General features: G+C 34.2%; 2 protein-coding genes across 2 annotated transcripts; both read left to right on the top strand.

Moving 5' to 3' along the window:
* The first annotated feature begins 11547 nt into the window (after positions 1–11547).
* Positions 11548–12465, top strand: LOC130881721 (olfactory receptor 4K3-like). Its single transcript, XM_057781468.1, has one exon. It carries the CDS (start codon positions 11548–11550, stop codon positions 12463–12465), a length of 918 nt encoding a protein of 305 aa, XP_057637451.1.
* Positions 12466–23625: 11160 nt separating this feature from the next.
* LOC130881796 (olfactory receptor 4K3-like) lies at positions 23626–24543 on the top strand. Its single transcript, XM_057781577.1, has one exon. The coding sequence runs from the start codon at positions 23626–23628 to the stop codon at positions 24541–24543; it is 918 nt and encodes a 305-aa protein (XP_057637560.1).
* Positions 24544–24754: the final 211 nt, after the last annotated feature.

Here is a 24754-nt window from a genome sequence, read left to right as displayed (position 1 = left end):
GGGAACGCAGCCTGCTGCTCCTTCTATGGACCACCAAGTGTCAAAAGCCATGGAAGTACACTGCAGATGAGAACTAGCATTCAAGTGTAAACCCACCAAGAGAATGATGCTCTCAAGGAGGAAAATCCCATCCAGGCAGGGGCTTCAGGACCACCAATTTTAAAAACTGTTGCTTTTGTCTGGAATTTTACGTTTGCTAAAGCAACCATGGTGTCTCCCCAATACCAGCACTTTAGTGTATAATTTCATGTATGTATGTGTAATGTTATGATTGTATCTCATTCTTATGGGCACATATATCCGTGATGGTCAGGAAAATTACTTTTCATTAATATGAATGATTTGGATATATATAAATATACTAGGATATGCTTCATAACTAGATCTATTATCCAACAATAACTGTAAGGCACTTAAAAGCTTTGTTCGTTTTACTCAGACTTATATCAGAAAACAACAATTTCTCCTCAGTCTAAGACAAACCACACACAATTAGCTTGGTTTTACCTTAGAACAAGTTCAAACCAGACTAAAGGTTTTTGTATATAAATTTTAAATTAAAAACTTTATAGTTGAGCAAGAAACTCCACCTTGGGCCAGATCAGGGTTGGCAACAAATTCCACAGGCATGGTACTGAACCAGCTACTTAGGACTGAGTGGGTCTGAGGAAGCAAGCTCCATAGGAGCAGAAGCCAGTAGCCAATCCAGTCCCAGGACACTGGGGGATCAGGATTGAGCCATGAAGCTTACAGAATATCAAAGAGACTGGATCCAAAAAAAGGTCCTCTCACCACATTATAATCAAAACACTAAACATACAGAGTAAAGAAAGAATATTAAGAGCTGCAAAGGATAAAGGCCAAGTAACATATAAGGGTAGACCTATTAGAATTATACCTGGTTTCTCGTTGGAGACAATGAAAGCCAGAAGGTCATGGTCAAGCATTATGTAGACATTAAAAGACCACAGATGCCATCCCAGACTACTATACTCAGCAAAACTTTCAATCACCGTAGAAATACAAAACAAGATATTCCATGATAAAACTAGATGTCAACAATACCTACCTACCCAAAAACCCAGTCCTACACAAAATACTAGAAGGAAAATTCCAAGCCAAGTATGTTGGGTACACCAACAAAAACATAGACAATTGATAGTCTCATAGAAGCAAATCCCAAAGAAGGTAAAAGTGCACAAATTAACATCAACAACAATGAAAACTAAATTAACAGGTGATAGCAATCACTGGTCATTAATATCCCTTAATGTAAATGGACTTAACTTACCTATAAAAAGGCACAGGCTAACAGATTGGAAATGAAAACAGAATCCAACCTTCTTCTGCATACAAGAAACACATCTAAACCTCAAAGACAGATATTATTACAGAGTAAAAGGTTGGAAAAAATTTCAATCAAATGGACCTAAGAAACAAATGGGTATAGCTATCCTAATATCTAACAAAATAGAATTGAAGCTAAAATCAATCAAAAGAGACAAAAAAGTCATTTCATATTAGTCACAGGAAAAATCCAGCAAGAGGAAATCTCAATACTGAACATCTATGCCCTAAATACAAAGGCACCCTCGTATGTAAAAGAAACACTTATAAATCTTAAATCATACATTAAACCCCACACACTAATCGTGGAAGACTTCAACACTCCCCTCTCACCACTGGACAGGTTAGTCAGATAAAAAATGGACAGAGAAATAAGAGAACTAACAGATGTTAGGACTCAAGTGGACTTAACAGATATCTATATAATATTCCATCCAAACAGAAAAGAATATACCTTCTTCTCAGCACCTCATCAGGCCTTCTCAAAAATTTACCACATACTCTGTAAGAAAACAAGCATCAACAAATACAAAAAAATTGGAATAACCCAATATACCTTATTAGATCACCATGGTTTAAAACTAGAAGTCAACAGCAACACTAATTCCAGAAAACCCACAAACACAAGGAAGTTAAATAATTCTCACCTGAATCCTCAAAATTTAAAGGAAGAAATAAATGGAGAAATTAAAGACTTCCTCAAATTCAATGAAAATAACCTCAAAACATGCATAAATTTATGGGACATAATGAAAGCAGTGTTAAGAGGAAAGTTCATAGCACTAAATGCCTACATAAAGAAGCTGGAAGAATCCTACACTAGTGAATTAACAGAATATTTGGAAACTTTAGAATAAAAAGATGCAAGCTCATCTAAGAGAATTAGATGGCAGGAAATAATCAAATTGAGAGCTGAAAACAACAAAATAGAAACAAAGAAAACAATACAAAGAATCAATGAGACATAGAGTTGGTTCTTCGAGAAAATCAATAAAATGGACAAACCTTTATCCAAAATAACCAAAAGGCAGAGAAAGAATATCCAAATTAACAAAATCAGAAATGAAAAGGGGGACATAACAATAGACATGGAGGAAATACAGAGAATCTTCAGGTTATATTTCAAAAACCTGTACTTCACAAAATTGGAAAACTTAAAAGAAATGGACAACTTTCTGTATAAATATCACTCACCAAAATTAAATTAAGACCAAATAAGCAAATTAAACAGACCTATAACGGCTGAAAAATAGAAACAATCATCAAAAGCCTCCTAGCCAAAAAAATCCCAGGACCGGATGGCTTCAGCTCAGAATTATACAAGACTTACAAAGAACTAATACCAATACTCCTCAAATTATTCCACACAATAGAAACAGAAGGAACATTGCCAAACTCTTTTTATGAGTCTACAATTACCCTGCTATCCAAACCACAGAAAGACATTACTAAGAAGAAGTATTACTGACCAATGTCATTCATGAACATTGATACAAAAATACTCAATAAAATACTGGCAAATTGAATCCAAGAACACATCAGAATCATCATCCACCATGATCAAGTCGGCTTCATCCCAGAGATGTAGGGATGCTTCAACATATGAAAATCTGTCAACAGAATCTACCATATAAACAATCTGAAAAATAAAAACCACATGATCATCTTATTAGATGCCAAAAAAGCTTTTGACAAAATACAACATCCCTTCATGATAAAAGTCTTTGAGAGACCAGGGATACAAGGATCATACATAAACACCTTAAAGACAATATACAGCAAGCCAACAGCCAACATCAAACTAAATGGAGAATAACTCCCAGAGAGTCCACTGAAATCAGGAATAAGAAAAGGTTGTCCAATCTATACATATCTATTCAATATAGTTCTTGAGGTCCTAGCTAGAGCAAAAGACACCAAAAGGAGATCAAGGGGATTCAAATCAGAAAAGAAGTCAAACATCACTGTTTGCTGATGATATGACAGTTTACATAAGCAATTCCAAAAATTCTACCATGAAACTTCTACGACTCATAAATAAACACTTTCAGTAATGTAGCAGGATACAACATTAACTCAAAAAAATCAGTAGCCCTCCAGTAGACAGATGATAAAATGGCTGGGGAAAAAATCAGAAATAACACCCTTCACAATAGCCAAAATAGCATAAAATATCTCAGAGTAACTCTTACCTAACAATGGAAAACTTGTATGACAAAAACTTTAAATCTTTGAAGAGAGAAAATGAAAAATACACCAGAAAGTGGAAAGATCTCCCATGCTCTTGGGTAGGCAGAAATAGCATAGTAAAATGGCAATTTTACCAAAAACAATCTACAGATTAAATACAATGCCAATCAAAATCACAGCAAAATTCTGCACAAACCTTAAAAGAACAGTATTCAACTTAATATGGAAAAGCAAAAAAAACTCTGAATAACCAAAACAGTCCTGTATAATTAAAAACTTCTGGGGGCATCAAAATCCCTGACTTCAAACTCTACTACAGAGCTACAGTACTGAAAACAGTCTGGGATTGGCATAAGAATAGACAGGAAGACCAATGGAACTGAATAGAAGACCTGGATATTTATCCACACTCCTTGCATCACCTGATTTTGACAAAGAAGCAAAAAGTATTAAATGGAAAATGAAAGCATATTTAACAAATGGTGCTGTCATAACTGGATACCAACATGTAGAAGAATAAAACTAGATACATATCTATCACCATGCACAAACTCAAGTCCAAATGCATCAAAAACCTCAACATAAAGAAAGCCACACTGAACCTTATAGAAGAGAAAGTTGGAAGTACACTTGATACATTACTACAGGATACTCCTTCCTAAATATAACCCCAGCAGCACAGACACTGAGAGAAACAATTAATAAATGGATCCTCCTGAAACTGAAAAGCAAAGGACATGGTCAACAAGGCAAAATGGTAGCCTACAGAATGGGAAAAAACCTTCACTAACCCCACATCAAACAGAGATCTGATCTCCAAAATATAAAAAGAACTCAAGAAATTGGTCATCAAAAGAAGAAATAATGCAATAAAAAATGGAGTACAGACCTAAACAAAGAACTCTCAACAGAAGAATCTAAAATTGCCAAAAGACATTTAAGGAAACGTCCAACATCCTTATTCATAAGAGAAATGCAAATCAAAACAACTCTGAGACTCCATCTTACACCTGTAGGAATGGCCAAGATCAAAAACAAAACAAAACAAAAAGAAAAAAAAAACTGATGACAACTTATGCTGAAGTGGTTGTGGGGGAAAGAGAACACTCCTGCATTGCTGGTGGGAATGCAAGCTGGTACAACCCCCTTTGGATGTCAGCTGGTGATTTTTCAGAAAATTAGGAAACAACCTTTCTCAAGACCCGGTAATATCACTTTTGGATATATATCCAAAGGATGCTCAACTGTGCCACAAAGATATGTGCTCAACTATGTTCATAGCAGCATTGTTTGTCATAGCTAGAACCTGGAAACAACCTAAGTGCCCCTCAACTAAACAATGGATGAGGAAAATGTGGTGCATTTACACAGTGGAGTATTACACAGCAGAAAAAAATAACAGCATCTTGAATTTTGCAGGAAATTGCATGGAGCTAGAAAACATGATTTTGAGTGAGGTAACCAGACACAGAAAAACAATTATCACATGTACGCACTCATATATGGTTTTTATTTATTTTTTTAAAAAACCAGCATCACTTTTAATAATAAAGAAAGTGACAAAATAATTGTATATGATGCTTAATATACATTTTTTCTATTTATTTATTAAAGATTTCTGCCTCCTCCCCGCCACCGCCTCCCATTTCCCTCCCCCTCTCCCAATTAAGTCCCCCTCCCTCATCAGCCCTATGAGCAATCAGAGTTCCCTGCCCTGTGGGAAGTCCAAGGATCACCCACCTCCATCCAGGTTTAGTAAGGTGAACATCCAAACTGCCTAGGCTCCCACAAAGCCAGTACATGCAGTAGGATCATATAAAGCAATGAAAACCAGCCTACAAACCACAATCCCAGAGAACTTAGACAACAATGAGGACACTAAGAGAGACTTACATAGATCTAATCTACATGGGAAGTAGAAACTGTCAAGATATCCTGAGTAAATTGGAAGCATGAGGACCTTGTAGGAGGATTGTAGGTGGGAGGGGAGAGGCAGGGAGAAGAGCAGAAAAAAATGTATAGCTCAATAAAAATCAATTGAAATTTAAAAAAAAAAAACTTTACAGTTATATACAAGGTCAGAATTGTACATGCCTAACCAAGGTTATTAACACAAAAAACCCTAAAAAAACAATGCCAATTTTTCTCTTGCCAAGTCTCTGAGCTTGTCTCATTAGGCACAGTGTTCTGAGCTTCTAGTAACAGTCCAACACCAGAAACCTTGAAATTTTGCATTGTCATATAAAATGGTTCAGTTCTGCCCATATCACTTACCGAAAGAATGTGCTATGACCAAGGAGATGTGACCCTGGTAACTTTTTTATTACCTTAAACATCCTGTAAAAAAAGTGCTTTTGAGACTAGATAAAGAAACAAGGTGATTTGAAACAGAAAATTTGAGCAGAGATTTGAAAAAAAATGAACCTGAAGGTGCAAAGGTAGAATTAGAGCCAACAGAAGAAGAAAGAACATGACTTGAACAACATGTGTGTGAATTATTCCCTAACTCATCACATTAGAAATATCCTAAATACTTTTCATTATGCTACGGCTTCTGACCTGAACTCTGGAAGTAGTCTTGAGAAGTGGACTCACAAGCTACTGTTAGCAAAGATTATCCAGTTCCTTACCACCCTCGTTTCTACAGATCTGCCTTTTTTTTTATTTTATTTTTCTTTTGGTTTTTGAGACAGGGTTCTTTTGGGTAGCTTTGGAGCCTGTCCTGGAACTAGCTCTTGTAGTCAAGACTTGCTTGAACTCACAGAGATCACCCTGCCTTTGCCTTCCACGTGCTAGGATTAAAGGCATGTGCCACCACCACTCAACCAGATCTGCTTCTTACTACAACACACAAATCTTTCTGCTTCTCTTTCTCTCACATTTCTCCATCATATACTTGTTCATTATAAGGCTGTCCTGTGGATGTCTTTCACTTGCCTGAGCTGCTTGGTACAACGTGGCTCATGGAACTAAGCCTCAATCATAAAAAGACAAATAATATTAAGTCATTTAACACAGCAAGCTCACTATTAACTATTTACCTGAATAAAATAAATATGTGTGTATGAAAAGCCTAGAAACATTTACACTATTGTATTCCTAATAGCTATAGATTAGATACAACCTTAATATACTGAAGTGGGGAGTAGATAAATATACATGCATACAGTAAAATAAAAGTGGTAAATTTAAATTACTGATATGACAGCATGGCTTAATTCCAAGTACAGAGAGAAGAAACCTTGAATCAAAAGGGAACATAATATGTGACAATGACAACCAAATCATGAAGACATGACATCTTATAATTTCTCAGTTATTTACATCTCAGATATGTATCAAAAATGATATACTATTTTATGGTAAAATTTGGACAAAGAAATTATTAAATTGTTGATATAAATAAAAACTTGTAAAGCCAATGTTGGTAATAATATGAATGATTTCAACATTCTGGAAATTGAAGAATGATCATGTATTTCAAATAAACTTGTGCTAGATAGTCTAATTAAGCATTGGGCAACATTCAAAGCAAATTCTTGTGTCAATATTTTCTAAATGATTAACAGGTAAAGCAGTAGGTGAAATACATGTGATAGGTGAAATGCATACTATTACATACAAAACAAAAATGTGGAGCATATAGTGTATAGTTCAATAAGTTCAATGCCACACTGTTAAGACTTTAAAAAGGGAGATATAATGCCATTGCATAATGTGGAGAACATTATGCTAAGAAAAGCCAGACACAAAGAAGAAATTTAAGATGTGTTTTCACGTATAGGCAAAGATATAAAATTTGAATTAACAGGAAAATAAAAGAGCTGTAGTCATATTATATCAGAAAGAAAATAGAAGATATTTAAGTTCAGTCATATGTGTCTAATAATCCTAGAAAATTAATTAACTAAATTAAAACTACAGTTAGTAGATTGCTACTTAATGATGGTAAATTGAAGAGATTTTTAGATGTTTTAATGAACACACAGTATCTATGTAAAGTACTGATATGCAATTTTCCAATATGTCTGTGTATCAAAATATAATAGTGTTCAACTTAAGTATATATAATAAATAGACTTAAAAATGAAAGCAATATTATACTAATTAAAATAAGTTAATTTTTTTCCTGAATCCTGGATGTGATATGGGTTGATCATAGAGGGCCAAAAGAGAGTATGGGAGAAAATAAATGACTCCATTGGCATTTTCAGCTGTCATAATTATGTATGTACAACTGTAAGGGCTACAGACAAGGTGATTTTTTTATTTTTCAATAAAAATTATATTTATGTGTGTGACATGCACATATATGTGTATATGCCTGCATTCATGTATGCATTCACACACACATGTGCATGTTTTCATGTATTCATGCAACAATACATGTGTGGAGGTTAGAAGACAACATGATGGAATCAGTTTTCTCCCTCCATTGAAGCGGTGAACTGATGCTTAAAAGAAATCCCACACTAACTCAGAATTGAGAAATAGATATTATTTAGGGGTAAATGCACAAATCATAATTTTTCACTTGACCGGTTGAATCACGCAATCCAAAAAAAGCAGTGGGCAGAAAGGAGCAAGAGGTAGGAGAAAAGGAATGAACCCGGATTTTTCATCCACGTATATAGTATAAGAGGCCACGCCCCAGTAGGCAGGTACTTACAATCTGAAAGTCTTCCTACAGCACTCCATCATGTGGGACCCAGTTAAGCCAAATAAATTAACATGGGTTATCAAATTTGGCCAAAAGTGATGTTACCATCTGATACATCTCAATGACATCTCAATAACAAACAATACATCTCAATGACAATAATATGTTATTCCACATATAGCATGTTTGTTGTCATGACACATATAGATATGATAGCTCAATTACAAAATAAATATAAATAATAAAAAGAATTATTTTTGTGTACTATTGGGATCATCATCGTGTTTGTTTGTATTAAGAGGTTATTTATTTAATATACAATAGAAAGCACCCTCTAATCACTTAGAGAAATGACCATAGTATACTTTTACATCAAACTTGATTTTCTGAACTCAACTGAAGGAAGCTATGAGCATGATGTGATTCTACAATGTTCCTTTGAGTCAAAGGAAGAAATAGGTCACATAAGCTCTTCAATCATAAGGACAATGTCAGTGTGCTAATGTAATATGATTTTCACTTACATGTGTACATAATAAGTGATGTTTGCTGAGACAGATAAAATATCTTGAAAATAATTTTATAGTATGAAAGATATAAATCTAAGAAAAGAGCACTGTATTCTTCAGAATAATAATAACACATTTTTTATTTGACAGCTTTCCTAAACATAGCAATACTGTTCAGGCACAACGGATATTCAATAACCATGCATTTAATGTATACAATGATATAACTTCAAATCTAAAATTCCATGTGAAATTACACTTCCTTCTCTAAATTTCCATTTTCTTTTTACTTTTTTTCATTTTTAAGAGAGATAGAGAGGCAAAGAGATGGAGAAAGAGAGAGAATACATTCCACACCACACATGTGTGAAAAACAGAGGACAACATTGGGTATCAGTCCTTGCTTTCCATTCCATTGAGACAGGGTCTCTAGTGCTTGATGATTATGTATCCTGATGTAGCTGGCCTTAGCTTCTCAAGATTCCCTTGTTTTCAACTCCTATTTGCCATAGCAATGTTGACAATTTAGGTATGTTCTGGGGTGTAAATTCAGTTCCTCTTCATTAAGTGGAAACCACTTTAGTCCTGAACACTCTATACAACCGTACCTAGATCTACTCTCTAGTGAGGTCATAAAAGCCATTGTCACTCTGTTGTGAAACATATCTGTAGAAATTAATTCATTTAAAATAATTACATTATCACTGAATGTCTTCTTTTCTTCCTTCTCTAGTCCCTAGAAACAACTATTGTTTACTCTACTTCTGATGTCATTGCTTTAAATTCCTCACCTATGTAGAAATTACACATTTATTTTTCTATGAAAGGATATACAAAGTGTTCATTCACATTGCCACAAATAACATCTTTGTGTTCTTTATTAAGGCAACATTATTGATAACTAAATAATATTAACATATGGATATATTTATATATGTACATGGGCACATGTGGACATGCATGTCCATTTATGTGTATATCATATATATATGATACAGATATATGAGTTTTTCTATTTGTTTATCTGTCCCTAAATGCTTCAGTAGATAATGTATGCTATAAATAATACATCAAAGACCATGGAAATGAAATGTTCCTTGATATATGGTTTTCATCTAACATGTATCTCTAATGATTGGCTAGTAGGCTTAAATTAGTCTTATTTTTAATTTTTTTTGTGAAATCTCTCATCATTTTTTTGGTATAATACCACTGTATACTGTCAACAACAATATACAAGACTTCTGTTTTTCCACATTTAAGCCAACATATTTTATCTTTTGTTTAAACTTTTTTCTTACATTTTACAATTTTAACATGAACGTGGGGTTAAAAATGGGGCATTATTTCAAGATACTTCCAATTCAGGATCCCCAAGGGTTTGGATGCATTTGAAGTACATAACAGGAGCATTTCCAATGCAGTCATTCTTTGTCAGTGTATATAAGCCACACTGAGATGAAATTCTTGCCCAAATTGTTCACAACAGTAATCACATTATTGCCATATATTGTAGTGTCAGATTCAAGTAGCATTTAGAGAGAACATTATCAACTTGGGAGAAGTTGTTTGATGAGATGACTGTTATTGTGTAAGTACATGCCCAAATAATAGTTTTATTATCATTTTTATCACAAATACTCATTTATAAAGCTTTTTTTCTGCAATAGCAGCACTTTTTTTCATTAGTGGCTTTCAGAGAATCTTGCATCTGCATTTTTAATTGTTCTATTTTCCAAAATATATGAGTTTACCTTTTTAATAAGATTTGAGACTTCTGGAAATTTTTAGCAGTTTTATATGTTAACATAAAATAAACTCTTATTTATGTAACATGACAAGTTACAAGACTCTATTGAAAAAGTATGCTGTTGATAGGCGAATTACCTTACTCTAAAATGGTCTTAACATCTTTGAATTTTTGATGTCTATTTTTGAGAGACAATAAAGTAGAGAAGCAGGAAAAAAGAGTGGGAAGGACATGAGAATGATGGGGGCTTTGAATAATAGTAGTTCACTGCAAATCCCACATCTCAATATAAATGATCTGAAATGACATTTTATATAAGGAAGGAATAAATGAATGAGACATAAGGTAGAGAAGGTTGGAAACTGGCTTTCAATTATCAGTTATTAAGAATGGCATAAGAAATATCACCATTTAAAATTGAAAGCCAGCCAGGATATAGCAATAAGTAACATATTGAAGGTCTCTGAATGTAGGATTGTTTACAGAAATACTCTAATGGATAAGTCAAAATTCAAGGAAAAACATAATATTAACAATGTGTCTTTAGCACCTGGCTTCTCCAATTATTGGATGAATGATTTTTCTCACATTTTATAATAGATTTGTTTTATACTGTATTTTTATATACAGTCAATAAGAGATTTATGCAGGAGAATTTTTTGTTCATGTTTGAAATATGTCAATAAATTGTCATTCTTGAATAAAGTTGCCAGGTAGAGAGACTGTAGCTATGTCTCTGATATTTAATAAAAATTATTTCTCATTCCATTCAGAAAGACAAGGTTAATGCTTGGAAAACCTCAAAGAGAATATGTGAAATTATTATTTTTAAACAATATTGATAAAATGATGCCTATAAATATTGTCATTTAAATGTACAAAGCTTTTGACCAATCATTCTACGTTTAGAAACCTTTTTAATTAGACCAATGTACAAATACAAGATTCCATTTTTTAAATTTGGCTGGATACCAGGCTAATATATAATTTGTATTTCTTCTTACTTAATTCTGAATACTATGTTATTGCTTCTGTTTCAGGAACTCTTTGTAAGACTTTGTCTCTAACACCCATTAGAGCACAGTATTTAAATGGAAGAAACTAATCAGAGTGTGGTGTCTGAGTTTATTTTTCAGGGACTTTGTAACTCAAGAGAACTACAGATCTTTCTCCTGCTTCCATTTTCCACCCTCTACCTGATGACTGTGGTAGGCAACTTCTTTGTGGTGATTTTAATCATCACTGATCACCATCTCCATTCTCCTATGTACTTTCTGTTAGCCAATCTCTCATTTGTTGACTTCTGCCTTTCCTCAGTTACTACCCCCAAAATGATCACAGATCTTGTAAAAGATATTAAAACTATTTCCTTTGGAGGTTGCATGAGCCAGATCCTCTGTGTGCATTTCTTTGGAGGGGGTGAGATGGTGCTTCTTGTAACAATGGCCTATGACCGCTATGTGGCCATCTGTAGGCCACTACACTACACCAGCATCATGGACAGAAAGAAGTGCATCTGGCTCGTTTTGATATCATGGATCATTGGATTCGTGCATGCCATGAGTCAACTGATTCTGATTTTGGAGTTACCTTTCTGTGGACCTAGAGTGATAGACAGCTTTTTCTGTGATATTCCTTTGGTGTTGAAATTAGCCTGCATGAATACTGATACTCTGGGAAATGTGATAAATGCTGACAGTGGTATTTTAGCAACAACTTGCTTCATTCTATTGCTGATATCTTACACTTACATTCTATTAACTGTTCAGCTTCACTCTAAAGATGTTTCCTCAAAGGCACTCTCTACCTGTACCTCCCATATCATAGTGGTTGTGCTATTCTTTGGACCCTGTATTTTCATCTATCTGTGGCCAGTCAGCATCATGTGGGTGGATAAATTTCTTGCTGTGTTTTATACAGTCATCACACCTCTCCTGAATCCAGCAATCTATACATTGAGAAATAAAGATATTAAAAATGCCATTAAAAAACTCAAAGATCACAAGTAAATTTGGGTATAATTTTTAGACTACTTTTCTAATCAAAAAATTTATTGTATGCATACTATTTTAGCTGTATTTTGACCATGAAATTGCATATATAAATAATTTCCTCATGGTATTTGGTTCATGAATATATGGTTATTAAAATAACTATTATGAAAGTACATTCAAAAGTCTAATACTTAGGTTGTTACCACTTAGAATAATAACTGCATCATATACATCTTTATGTCTGAAGAGAAGATGTAGATAATATTATAAAAATAATAATCACTACCATTTCTAATCATTATGATTATTGCAACACTGTGCATATCATTTTAGATAGACTATTATTTACAAAGTTCCATTTGAATTACCTATCAAAATTATAATTTAAAAATATGTCATTGTATACCAATCTTAATTTTAACTTCACTGTAGAAAATACTGAAGATATTTTCAAGCTTTGCTTCCTCTTAGAGATCAAAATGTTTTACAAATTCAAATGCTGGTTGCCTCATGATGACATGATCTCTGCCATTTTTCAATTTGTACCTATTCAAATGAAATCATAATTTCCCTTTTTTATAATAACTGAAACAGTAGTGTTCATGATATTAGAATACAATCCCCTCAGTTCACAATTACTTTTATGAACTTAATTTTACTCTATATTCTGTGAGTAGAACAGTTTTGTAAAAAATAATGTTTAAAAATATTATATATAATGTATATATGCATATACATTTATATGTATATATATAGACTTAGTATTAGCTACCATTTGATAATGTGTCATTTGCTGTATAAACCTCCACATATACACATTTACAATAGTTTGATATCTAGTATAATCCTAAAAAGAGATGTAAGTCATAATTTCTTGAATATCCTGTCTTAATATTTCATGAATTATGGTTGCAATCCCTCTGTATGTGTATTCTAATAAGTTAAATATATATTCTTATAAACTAAAAAAGATATTCAAATACCTGTATCATGATTCCCTATAATCAGATTAGCAATAAACAAGGCTCATGTCTGTCCACATACCTTGAGTTTTTGGGAAATATATTGGGAAGTTTTTGTATCTTTTTTCTAAAACATTATCTCAGCTGTGTTTATAGATTTAACTATCTAACATTTAAAGTCACCATTTTTTTCTTTTTTGAAATTTGTTCTTTGGCAATATCTGCAATAAGCTGATTGCATATGTTTAATTTCCCTGTCCTCTTATTTCCCTATTTCCCACCTACTTCCATCTACTTCTATTACCCACTTCCCCAGTCACATGCACACCAGTGCCTTTCAACATTACTTTTATTTTATTTTATTTGCTCTGTGGCCCACTTAGATTAACCAGAGCTATCTCTGTGTCTGTGTGTTTTGGTTTGGAACTATCCCTGGTGAGCTCATCATTGGGGCACACGTGAAGAAAATATCTAGGCCTGCAACAGAATTGTCAGGAGCTCACAGTTCAGCAAGGAAGTGAGAACATCGACTACACTCTGACCTAGTCAATAATTGACTATTGACAGTTAACTGTGCATGACTAATACTAGGCAGGCTTGAAATCATGACTTCATTGACTGTGCCATGCCCACTAGATTGCATTTCACAATGCCTCTCATGATTGCAGAGATCTTGAATGCATTCTTTCTGCCCTTTTTCCTCATTTCTCAAATCACTGCTATTTTACAAGCTATTTGAAACCTACACACAACTTACTTTCAGCTGCCTGTAGGCATACCATTATATAGAACATGAGAGAACTTTTTGCTAAACTATAATTAGACTGGAAAATGCGTGCTTATTGCCTGTGTGATTTCTAAGGATATGATTTCAATTTTCTTTTAGCAATTCAGTGATATTACTTCTACCTAACTGATGCTTCAAGAAAAAGCACAATGGAGGCCGGTGGGACAGTTCATTGGGTAAAGGAGTTTGCTGCCAAGCCTAATGACCTCAATTCAATGCACCAAATCTACATGTTAGAGGAAGAAAATCAACTACCTTAAGCTAATTTTTTCTTTTATTGTTGCTTTTATATTCTTCAAACTTATACTAAATTCTTACTGCAGTTTTCCCTCTGTCCCATCACTCCAGTCTCTCCTCCCCACCTCCGCCCTCCCACAGATCGATTTCCCTCAGTACTGAGAAAATATCAGACCTCCAAGGACATGAAATTAGCATGGCATAATATGATACTACATATTATATACCATCATATCAAAATGGATATGAACAGGGTAACCCAGTATGAGGAAAAGCAGCCCACAAGCAGAAAATAGAGTCAGATACAACCCACTCCCACCATTAGGATTTCCACAAAACCCCAGTCAAAACATACATGAGAAGGATCTGGTTCAAAGTCCTATAGGCAACCTGATCTCTGAGAGTCCCCATGAGTTCCAGTCAGTTGATTCTGTGCTTGTGGTGCCCCGTCCCCTCTAGTTCCTCTGAACTTTCTTCCCACTGCCCCCTGTGTACAGGACTCCCTAAGCTATGCCTAATATTTATCTGTAGGACTCTGCACCTGCACCCATCACTTGCTAAATGAAGTCTTTATAGTCTCTTTGATGGCAATACTGGTAGACTCCTATCATAGAACATACATGTTTGTCTTTCTGAGTCTGGGTTACCTCACTCAGGATGACTTTTTCAAGTTTTATTCATTTGCATGTAAATTTCATATAATTTTTAAATAGTTGACTGATACTCCATTATATATATGTAACAAATTTTCTTTATCCATTTTTTTTGAGGGACATCTATTTTTTCCAGTTCTAGTTATCTTGAGTAAAGATTCTGTGAACATAGTTGAGCAAGTGTTCTTATGGTAGGGCAGAGCATCCTTTGGTATAGCATTGTCTTCTAGACACCAAGAAACTAAATAATACTACTTAAAATGGGGTTTAGATCTAAGCAGAGAATTCTCAAGAGAGGAAAACAAAATTTACTGAAAAACACTTAAAAAATGTTCAATATCCTTAGACCTCATAGAAATGCAAATCAAAATGACTTTGAGATTCCATCTTACTCCCGTCTGAAGGCCTATGATTAAAAGTACAAGTGACAGCTAATACTTGTGAGGATGTGGAGCAAGGGGAACACCTCTCCACTCCTGGTGTAAGTGCAAACTTGTAGAGCACTTGGAAATTCAATATGGCATTTTCTTGAGGTAGAAGAGATCTACTTTAGGCTGATTTTCGAGAGGGTTAAAATTGAAAGACTGCCTTGAGTCCAGAAGAGACTGTAGTTTTAAACTATATTGAAATAGTGGAGAAAAAAGTACTTTTGAGGTTGATCTCAATGCATTGGATTTGATATGGATCCAACCTATGAGAGTGGAATGTGGTTGTTTAGGAAGGATAGTCCCATAAGTTCATGTATTTAAAATGTTGTTCTGCAGTTGGTCGAATTGCTTGAGAAGTATTAGGTGTGACATTGTTATAGAAAGTGTGTCAGTTGGGATAGACTTTTAACTTTCTTTTTTTTTTAATTAATATTTCCACCTGCTCCCCGTTTCCCATTTCCCTCCCCTCCTCCCAAATATTGCCCCCTCCCCCCACTCCCCTCCCCCTATCCCCACTCCTCTTCTCCACCCCCCACACCATTCCCCCTCCCTCTCGATACTGAAGAGCAGTCCAAATTCTCTGCCCTGCGGGAAGACGAAGGTCTTCTATCTACGTCCAGGAAGGTGAGCGTCTAACAGGCTAAGCTCCCACAAAGCCAGTTCATGTATTAGGATCGAAACCTAGTGCCATTGTCCTTGGCTTCTCATCAGCCTTCATTGTCCCCCATGCTCAGAGAGTCCAGTTTCAACCCATGCTTATTCAGTCCCAGACGAGCTGGCCTTGGTGGGCTCCCAATAAATCAATTCCACTGTCACAGTGGGTGGGTGCATCCCTCGTGGTCCTGATTTCCTTGCTCATGTTCTCCCTCCTTCTGCTCCTCATTTGGACCTTAAGAGCTCAGACCGTTGCTCCAAATTGAGTCTCTGTCTCTACCTCGACCCATCGCCAGATGAAGGTTCTAAGGTGATATGTAAGATATTCATCAGTATAGGATAGGGTCATTTCAGGTTCCCTCTCCTCAGTTGCCCAAGGTACCAGCTGGGGACATCTCCCTGGACACCTGCGAACCCCTCTAGAGTCAAGTCTCTTGCCAACCCTAAGATGGCTCCCTTAGTTAGGATATATACTTCGCTGCTCCCGTATCCACCCTTCCTATATCCCAACCATCCCAATCCCCCGAGCTCCTCCCATCCTCCCCTTCTCATGTTTCTCATCCCATTTCCCCTTTGTCCCATGCCACCTCACCCGCAAGTTCCCAGTTTTTGCCCTGCAATCTTGTCTACTTCCCCTCTCCAGGTGGATGACTATACGATTTTCTTTGGGTTCACTTTCTTATTTAGCTTCTCTAGGATCACAAATTATATGCTCAATGTCCTTTATTTATGGCTAGAAACCGATTATGAGTGAGTACATCCCATGTTCCTCTTTTTGGGTCTGGGATACCTCACTCAGGATAGTGTTTTCTATTTCCATCCATTTGCACGCAAAATTCGAGAAGTCATTGTTTTTTACCGCTGAGTAGTACTCTAATATGTATATATTCCACACTTTCTTCATCCATTCCTCCATTGAAGGGCATCTAGGTTGTTTCCATGTTTTGGCTATTACAAACAATGCTGCTATGAACATAGTTGAACAGATACTTTTGTCATTTGATGGGGCATCTCTTGGGTATATTCCCAATAGTGATATTACTGGATCTTGGGGTAGGTTGATCCCAAATTTCCTGAGAAATCGCCACACTGATTTCCAAAGTGGTTGCACAAGTTTGCATTCCCACCAGCAATGAATGAGTGTGCCCCTTTCTCCACAACCTCTCCAGCAAAGGCTATCATTGGTGTTTTTGATTTTAGCCATTCTGACAGGTGTAAGATGATATCTCAAAGTTGTTTTAATTTGCATTTCCCTTATCGCTAAGGAGGTTGAGCATGACCTTAAGTATCTTTTGGCCATTTGAATTTCTTCTGTTGAGAATTCTCTGTTCAGTTCAGTGCCCCATTTTTTATTGGGTTAATTAGCATTTTAAAGTCTAGTTTCTTGAGTTCTTTATATATTTTGGAGATCAGACCTTTGTCTGTTGCAGGGTTGGTGAAGATCTTCTCCCAGTCAGTGGGTTGCCTTTTTGTCTTAATGACAGTGTCCTTTGCTTTACAGAAGCTACTCAGTTTCAGGAGGTCCCATTTATTCAATGTTGTCCTTAATGTCTGTGCTGCTGGGGATAAACGTAGAAAGTGATCTCCTGTACCCATGAATCAGTGGGTAAATAAATTTTTGATTCATTGTTTCCTGTTACATTCAGTATTTAAAATGTTTTGAAACATAGTTTGTAACTTATTTTGTATTTAAGTAAAATTATCATTGTTTAAATATTACAAGGCTTAAGCACATTCCAATCTAGGCATAACTATATTTTCTTAACTGTTCATTATTTTGGCAAATTTCATGATGTCCATTTTCTTTTATTAAATAACATCACCTTTCAGAAAATAGTTTCCTGGAATAGTTTCACTGTTAATCCATTGGCTATTCCACTGGAAATTGATAGTTTTATAACTATGAGATATTTTTATTACAGTGACTTGATTTTTCATTTATTCAGAGTATCAAATATATAAGAAAATATATATTTTAAGAGAATGCATGCATCTTATATGTTCTTGATGTCATTTCCATATCTAATGGACTGTTAGAGACTTTCCACATTTTTTGAATTATCTTATTACATATAATATTCCTCATTCATCTTAATTTGGGAGGGAAATGTGTCATTTGGCAATTAATAACTTAAATTTTGGTACTTTTTAAAAACAGCTTGGTATGATTTAGATTCATGTTACTTGACAAATGCTATTAATACTTAGTTCCAAAAGGTTTTTCTTTACTTTTTGTTTTTAGTATTTCACTCGTAATCAGAAGCTGATGATATCAAAATATAAATGAATGTGTAGGCTCTGTGCATGCTGCAGTCTATTTGAGTTAATATTGTATTAGTTCTATTATCTGGAAAAAACTGTTTCCTTGGTTCCATCCACTCTCTGGTTCTTAAGATCTTTCTGCCTCCTCTTCCACACACCATTTCAAGCTCTGAGGGGAGAAGCTTGATGAAGACCTTCCAGTTAGGACTGAGTGTTCCAAAGTCTCTCGCTTTCCACACATTGCCCAGCTGTGTATCTCTGTGACTGTTCCTATCTACCATAAGAGGAAGCTTCCATAACAATAATTAAGCAATGAACAAATCTGTAGGTACATATATACAGAAATGGGATTGCTTTTCCTGTAACTAAGGCTGACCTTCAACTCAATATCTATCCAAGAATGACCCTAATTTTATGATCATCAGTTGCCACTGCCCAAGTGGCAAACAAAAATTATGTAGATTTAATAATAGAAATAGCAATGACAACAAATGTAAACAACAGAAAAGAAGCCATTATATTACAATATTAAGTAAAGTAGAAATTGTGTAATAGTTAGCTGATGATTTTGGAAGATCCACAGCATATATTTCGGGACTGCCATTTGTGAACAGAGTTTAGTGATTAGGAATATAGATTATAATATTCTATAGATACAAATACACAACCTAATTTTGATGCTTCATCCCTCTAAAATTCAATGTCTCAATCCATAAAATGTATGTAAAATACAACACTGGGAATTTTGTGAATTTTAAGTAAGATAATGTACTAAAAAGTGTGTCTTTTGCAAAAAAAAAATATTTTAATAGAAGATATATATTGATATTAACATTGTGTATCATATTTGACTTCTGTATGTATACTATATCTTTGTGGGGAATAATGAATTAATAAATAAGTTCATGGCTGTATTATTGAGTCATTATTTAAATGTTGTGAAAGACCTCAATATGTGTATCTGACCTCCACAGTAACTTACATAAACAAAAGACAAAACATAGAAAACCAAGCTAAATGTTCAGTTGGTCAAGAACAGCATTAATATCAAATGTAACAGAAATTACTGTAATCCATGTGGGAGAACTCATAGGAAGAAATCATAAAAGAAGTAAATGCATCTTTGTTTATCAAAAGCAAACAAAGCACAGAACAGCTACTTCTAGAATAACAACAAAATTAGCCCACTGTATTTATTCAATTCAGTGTATTAATAGTTTTTTTCTTTACTGATTCAATAATTTATTATTAAATGGTCGTTTTGTAAGACAAGAAGTTGTTTTAACCTGTGAGTCTCCTGCCTCACCATAGTGCAAATTATAACTAAAGACATGAAGGACTTTACCTTGCTGTTTCCCATTCTTTCTTGTATAATCTCCTCATCACTACATTTCACTTTCTTATTGTTATTCGACTCAAGTTTGTCTACTTTCATGTTTCTGGCCAAGAACAAAGTATTAAGGATCGATGTGGATATACATTACCTTCATGAAATATGATTTTTGTCATGTTTTATCAACAGGTGCTTTAAATTCCACTCCTCTGTTTCAGTCAGTGGACCAAATAAATCACTCCAACATTTTTGAGTTTGAGTTGCTGGGACTCTCTATATCTTGTCTTTATACTTGTCAATATATTTTGTCTAATGATCATGCTTTGTTCATTATTTTTAAAAAGAAAAATATAATGTCAGTGTTGAATGTGGAAGATATTATGCTAAATGAAGAAAGCCAGATACCGACAAGCCCCCTACACACAATGAGGTATTCTCTCAGTCATATGCAGACTTTGAAAATGTTATTAAACAGAAAGTGATAGAATTGCAATTATAAGTAAAACACTGGATAAAGAAATAGGTGAATATTAGATTTTAAAATTTTTTAATTATTTATGACTAACAATTCTTAGTAATTATATTACAGATTGAAAAGTATACTTAAGTTATTATGGATGAATAATTGAAATATATTTTAGATGCATTAAAGTACACATAGTGTCTATGTAAAGTACTAATATGTACTTTCATTATTTGTGTATATATATGTATGTGTAAGTATTTTCACTATAATTATTCTCAATAAAATGTATGTAAAACTAAAGTCATATTGCACAAATTATAATAAGATTGTTTCCCTTAGATGAAAGTATGCTATGAGTTGATCATAAAGTTTTAAAGATTTTCAGTAATAAAACATGCTTCTGGTGTCATTTAAAGGTGTTAATATGGTTGTATAAATATCTATGTGCACTGTAAAATTACAGACAAGATTCTTTCTCTTTTAAAAACATTATTAGTCTTGGCCTCTGCAAACACAATGTTAGTACATCTGAGAGTTGAAGGAATGCCAAAGACTTATGCATCTTTATATTTAACTTCAAATAGATGAAAGCCTTGAGGTTGTCCAATGAAGAATGAGGTTCGTATAATCAAAAGATAGTGCAAATCTATAAAGACCAAAACAGCAACAAATTGATAAAGTACCTTTTGCTATCCTTTGACAGAAACTGGACTTTTCAAATCACTTCTATCCAGAATACAGAATAAAAACTAAATAGCATGCAGAGTACTAATACTACGATTAAAAAATAAATTTAAAATGTGAAACTTACTGAGTATGTAATATCAAATGAGTGCTTTGAGATTTTTTCATTTTGCTTAGTTTATAACAATGTAGTTACCACATTGCTAGTAAGTTTCAGACAATTCTTGCTAAACAAAATCAGCCAAAATCCCTAAAATAACAAGTATGGGAAGGATGACACATGACTCTGATTTTGAGGACATTTTCTTGAATTTGGAGCTTCTGAAGTCTTGGATGTATTGGGTCTGTCGTGGTACACATGTGCCTTTATGAATATTTATTCTGGATCTCACGAATCAGGCAATGAGTGGTGAAATGAGGCAGAGCTGGAGGGAAGAAGTCAATAATAACTTTGGGAACAAGGTGGAATTGTCATGTTACTGTATAATTTGCTTCTGAAATGAACAATAAATTAAATAAAATAAAACCAAAAGTATAACATTTATTTATATATGTGCATATGTACACATATATAAGCATATCTATATATGTACATTCAACCATGTAACAGTATATATCTGGAGATCAGAAAACAACTTGAAAGACATAGTCTCTCTCTCTCCACTAACAGAGACTAACATACATCATTTTCCTGACAAGTGACTTTATCTGCTATGGCATCTCACTGACCTATGTAATTTATCCTATAGCACATATGTTATCAGAACACATAAAATACCAATGTAAAAGTTACAAAATATTTATAAAATCAAAGGAACTATTTTATTTATTATTGAGCTGTTCAGTTCAAGAAAAGTTGAAGGCTAGGGGTCCCCAAGGACAATGAAAGCAAAACTCTTTGCAACTACTAGGTCCTGTTTATGGGCAACTTTCCAAGACAGGCACAACTTTGTCAGTGTATATAAAGCACACTGAGCTGAAATACCCTAAGCATTACCGGTTACAGCAGAAAACTACAGTGGAATGGTTTTGGATTCAAGGGAGAATTAGAGGAAACATCATCCTAAATGGAAGACCTGTTTCTTTTATAGTGAGTGCTTCCAAAAATGATTGTTGCAACCTTTTTTAAATCTTAAATTCGTATCAAAAATTTATCTGTTTGCTTGTTTTAGTGGTGAATATTTTTTCCTCTCTCATAATTTTATACAGAGTATTGCATTTTTAATTGTGCTTGACAAAAAAAAGTGCAAGTTTTCCCTTCCAACAAATACTTAAGACTTCTGGGAACTTAAAACAGTTTTATGTGGTCATATCTAATGACTTCTTACTGTATTCTTACAAGTTCTAATCTCTCAGTTTTGAGAAGTATGGTGTACACAGATCACTAAAATAACTCTGTATTTTCTCAAGCTATATGTAATACAGTAAGAAATAGTTAATAGAGATTGAAGGGAGATGAGAACAGGTGGGTTTAATGTAAGTATAGTTCACTATTAATTCACAGAATCGATAAAAGGTATGTGAAAATGCCACTAATATTCAAGGTTTATTGCATTGAATTGTAACACAATGAAATTGCACTAACTTTTATGTAAACACTGTATTTTTATTTCATCATAAAGAGTAAAGTGCCTTGCTTAACAAATGTCGTGACTTTGCCTTGAAAATTCAATATCAAGTTTCTTATCAGTTACATTCAAGTTTGAAAGAAATATTGGAGAAAGACAATAGATTTACACTACAACTTTGCTACTTGATTGAACTTATTGACAAAGGAAAATCAATAAGTATTATTATCAATAAAATATAATGTATTTAAAGCACTTGACACAGAAACTGCAAAATATCTGCTAACTTGAGTTTCTAATCTTCCAACTTCAAAACTAAAAATATGATGAGAAAGTAGAGAAATTAAGATGAGGAATAAGTAAAGGAAGAATGTAAAGTAATGAAGAAAAGACAATAGGCAGGGAAAGAAGCTTTCATGAAGAAATTATTCAAAATATGACATGAAATCTCACCATTTAGATTAGAAAACCAGTAAATATATGTGACAATAAGTAACATCTCTAGGCATGTAAACATATGAAAGTAAGGAGATACACTTCGAAGGGTTAGTCAAAAAATAAAGGAAACACATAATGCTAAAAAGTGTCTTTAGCACCTGGTTCTCAATTGACTCAATGAAAAGATTTTTCTCACACTTTTTAATAGGATCAGCTCAATTCTGTCAGTTCACACACAGTCAGCACTAGACTTGTGCCTGGAACTTTTGTGTTTATATTTGAAATATGACAATAGATTGTCCTTCTGTAAGTATTATGGTCAAATAAAGAGGATATAACTATATCTCAGTTATTAATCTAAGAAACTTATGTCTGATTCCTTGAAGACAAAGTATATTTAAGGTCTAAAAAATGTAAGGAGACTATTTGCTACTAATATTTTTAATCAATATATTCATTTTGATACTCTGTATATTATCTTTCAGATGTATAATGCTGTTTCTCCATCTATTATTCTACATTAAGGAATCTTCCCCGCTAAGACACAATATAGAAACATATATTTCAAACTTTGGTTGGATAAATTGTTGAGATTTCATTTTGCATTATTTCTGCTTACTTGATTGTTTAAAAAAGTTATCTTTACAATTCCAAGATTTCTTGGCTGAGCTCTCTTTGTGTAAGCCATTAGTGAATTTACTAAATGGAAGATGATAACCAGACTGTGGTATCTGAGTTTATTTTTCAGGGACTTTGTACCTCAAGGGAACTGCAGATCTTCCTCCTGCTGCCATTTTCCACCCTCTATATGATAACTATGGTAGGCAACCTCTTTGTGGTGATATTAATCATCATTGATCATCATCTCCATTCTCCCATGTACTTTCTATTAGCTAATCTCTCATTTGTTGACTTCTGCCTTTCTTCAGTAAATACACCCAAACTGATCACAGACCTTCTAAAAGAAAATAAAGCTATTTCTTTTGGAGGTTGCATGAGCCAGATCCTCTGCGTGCATTTCATTGGAGGCAGTGAGATGGTGCTTCTTGTAACAATGGCCTATGACCGCTATGTGGCCATCTGCAGGCCACTCCACTACACCAGCAAAATGGACAGAAAGAAGTGCATCTGGCTTGTTTTAATATCATGGATCATTGGATTTGTGCATGGCATTAGTCAATTGCTCTTGATTGTAGATCTACCTTTCTGTGGGCCAAGAGTGATAGACAGCTTTTTCTGTGATATTCCTTTGGTGTTGAAATTAGCCTGCATGAATACTGATACTCTGGAAATCGTGATAAATGCTGACAGTGGTGTTTTAGCAACAACTTGTTTCATCCCATTACTGATATCTTACACTTACATTCTATTAACTGTTCAACTTTATTCTAAAGATGGTTCAGCAAAGGCACTCTCTACCTGTACATCCCATATCACAGTGGTTGTGCTATTCTTTGGGCCCATCATTTTTATCTATCTGTGGCCAGTCAGCATCCCTTGGGTGGACAAGTTTCTTGGTGTGTTTTATACAATCATCACACCTTTCCTGAATCCAGCCATCTATACACTTAGAAATAAAGACATTAAGAATGCCATAAAGAAGCAGATAAATTACATGTAAATTCAGGAATAATATTTGGAATTCTTATGTAATAAGAAATTTCAGATTATACAACAATTTAGCCAACTTTTATTTATTTATTTATTTATTTATTTATTTATTTATTTATTTATTAAAGATTTCTGCCTCCTCCCCACGACCACCTTCCATTTCCCTCCCCCAATCAAGTTCCCCTCCCTCGTCAGCCCTAAGAGCAATCGGGGTTCCCTGC

Source organism: Chionomys nivalis, chromosome 9 (genome assembly GCF_950005125.1).
Source record: "Chionomys nivalis chromosome 9, mChiNiv1.1, whole genome shotgun sequence".
Classification (NCBI taxonomy): Eukaryota; Metazoa; Chordata; class Mammalia; order Rodentia; family Cricetidae; genus Chionomys; species Chionomys nivalis.
This window is presented reverse-complemented; position numbering and strand designations above follow the sequence as displayed.

Bases quoted from the DNA above. Each gene is read 5' to 3' on its own strand.
- LOC130881721 (XM_057781468.1), top strand. From the start codon at position 11,548: ATGGAAGAAACTAATCAGAGTGTGGTGTCTGAGTTTATTTTTCAGGGA.
- LOC130881796 (XM_057781577.1), top strand. From the start codon at position 23,626: ATGGAAGATGATAACCAGACTGTGGTATCTGAGTTTATTTTTCAGGGA.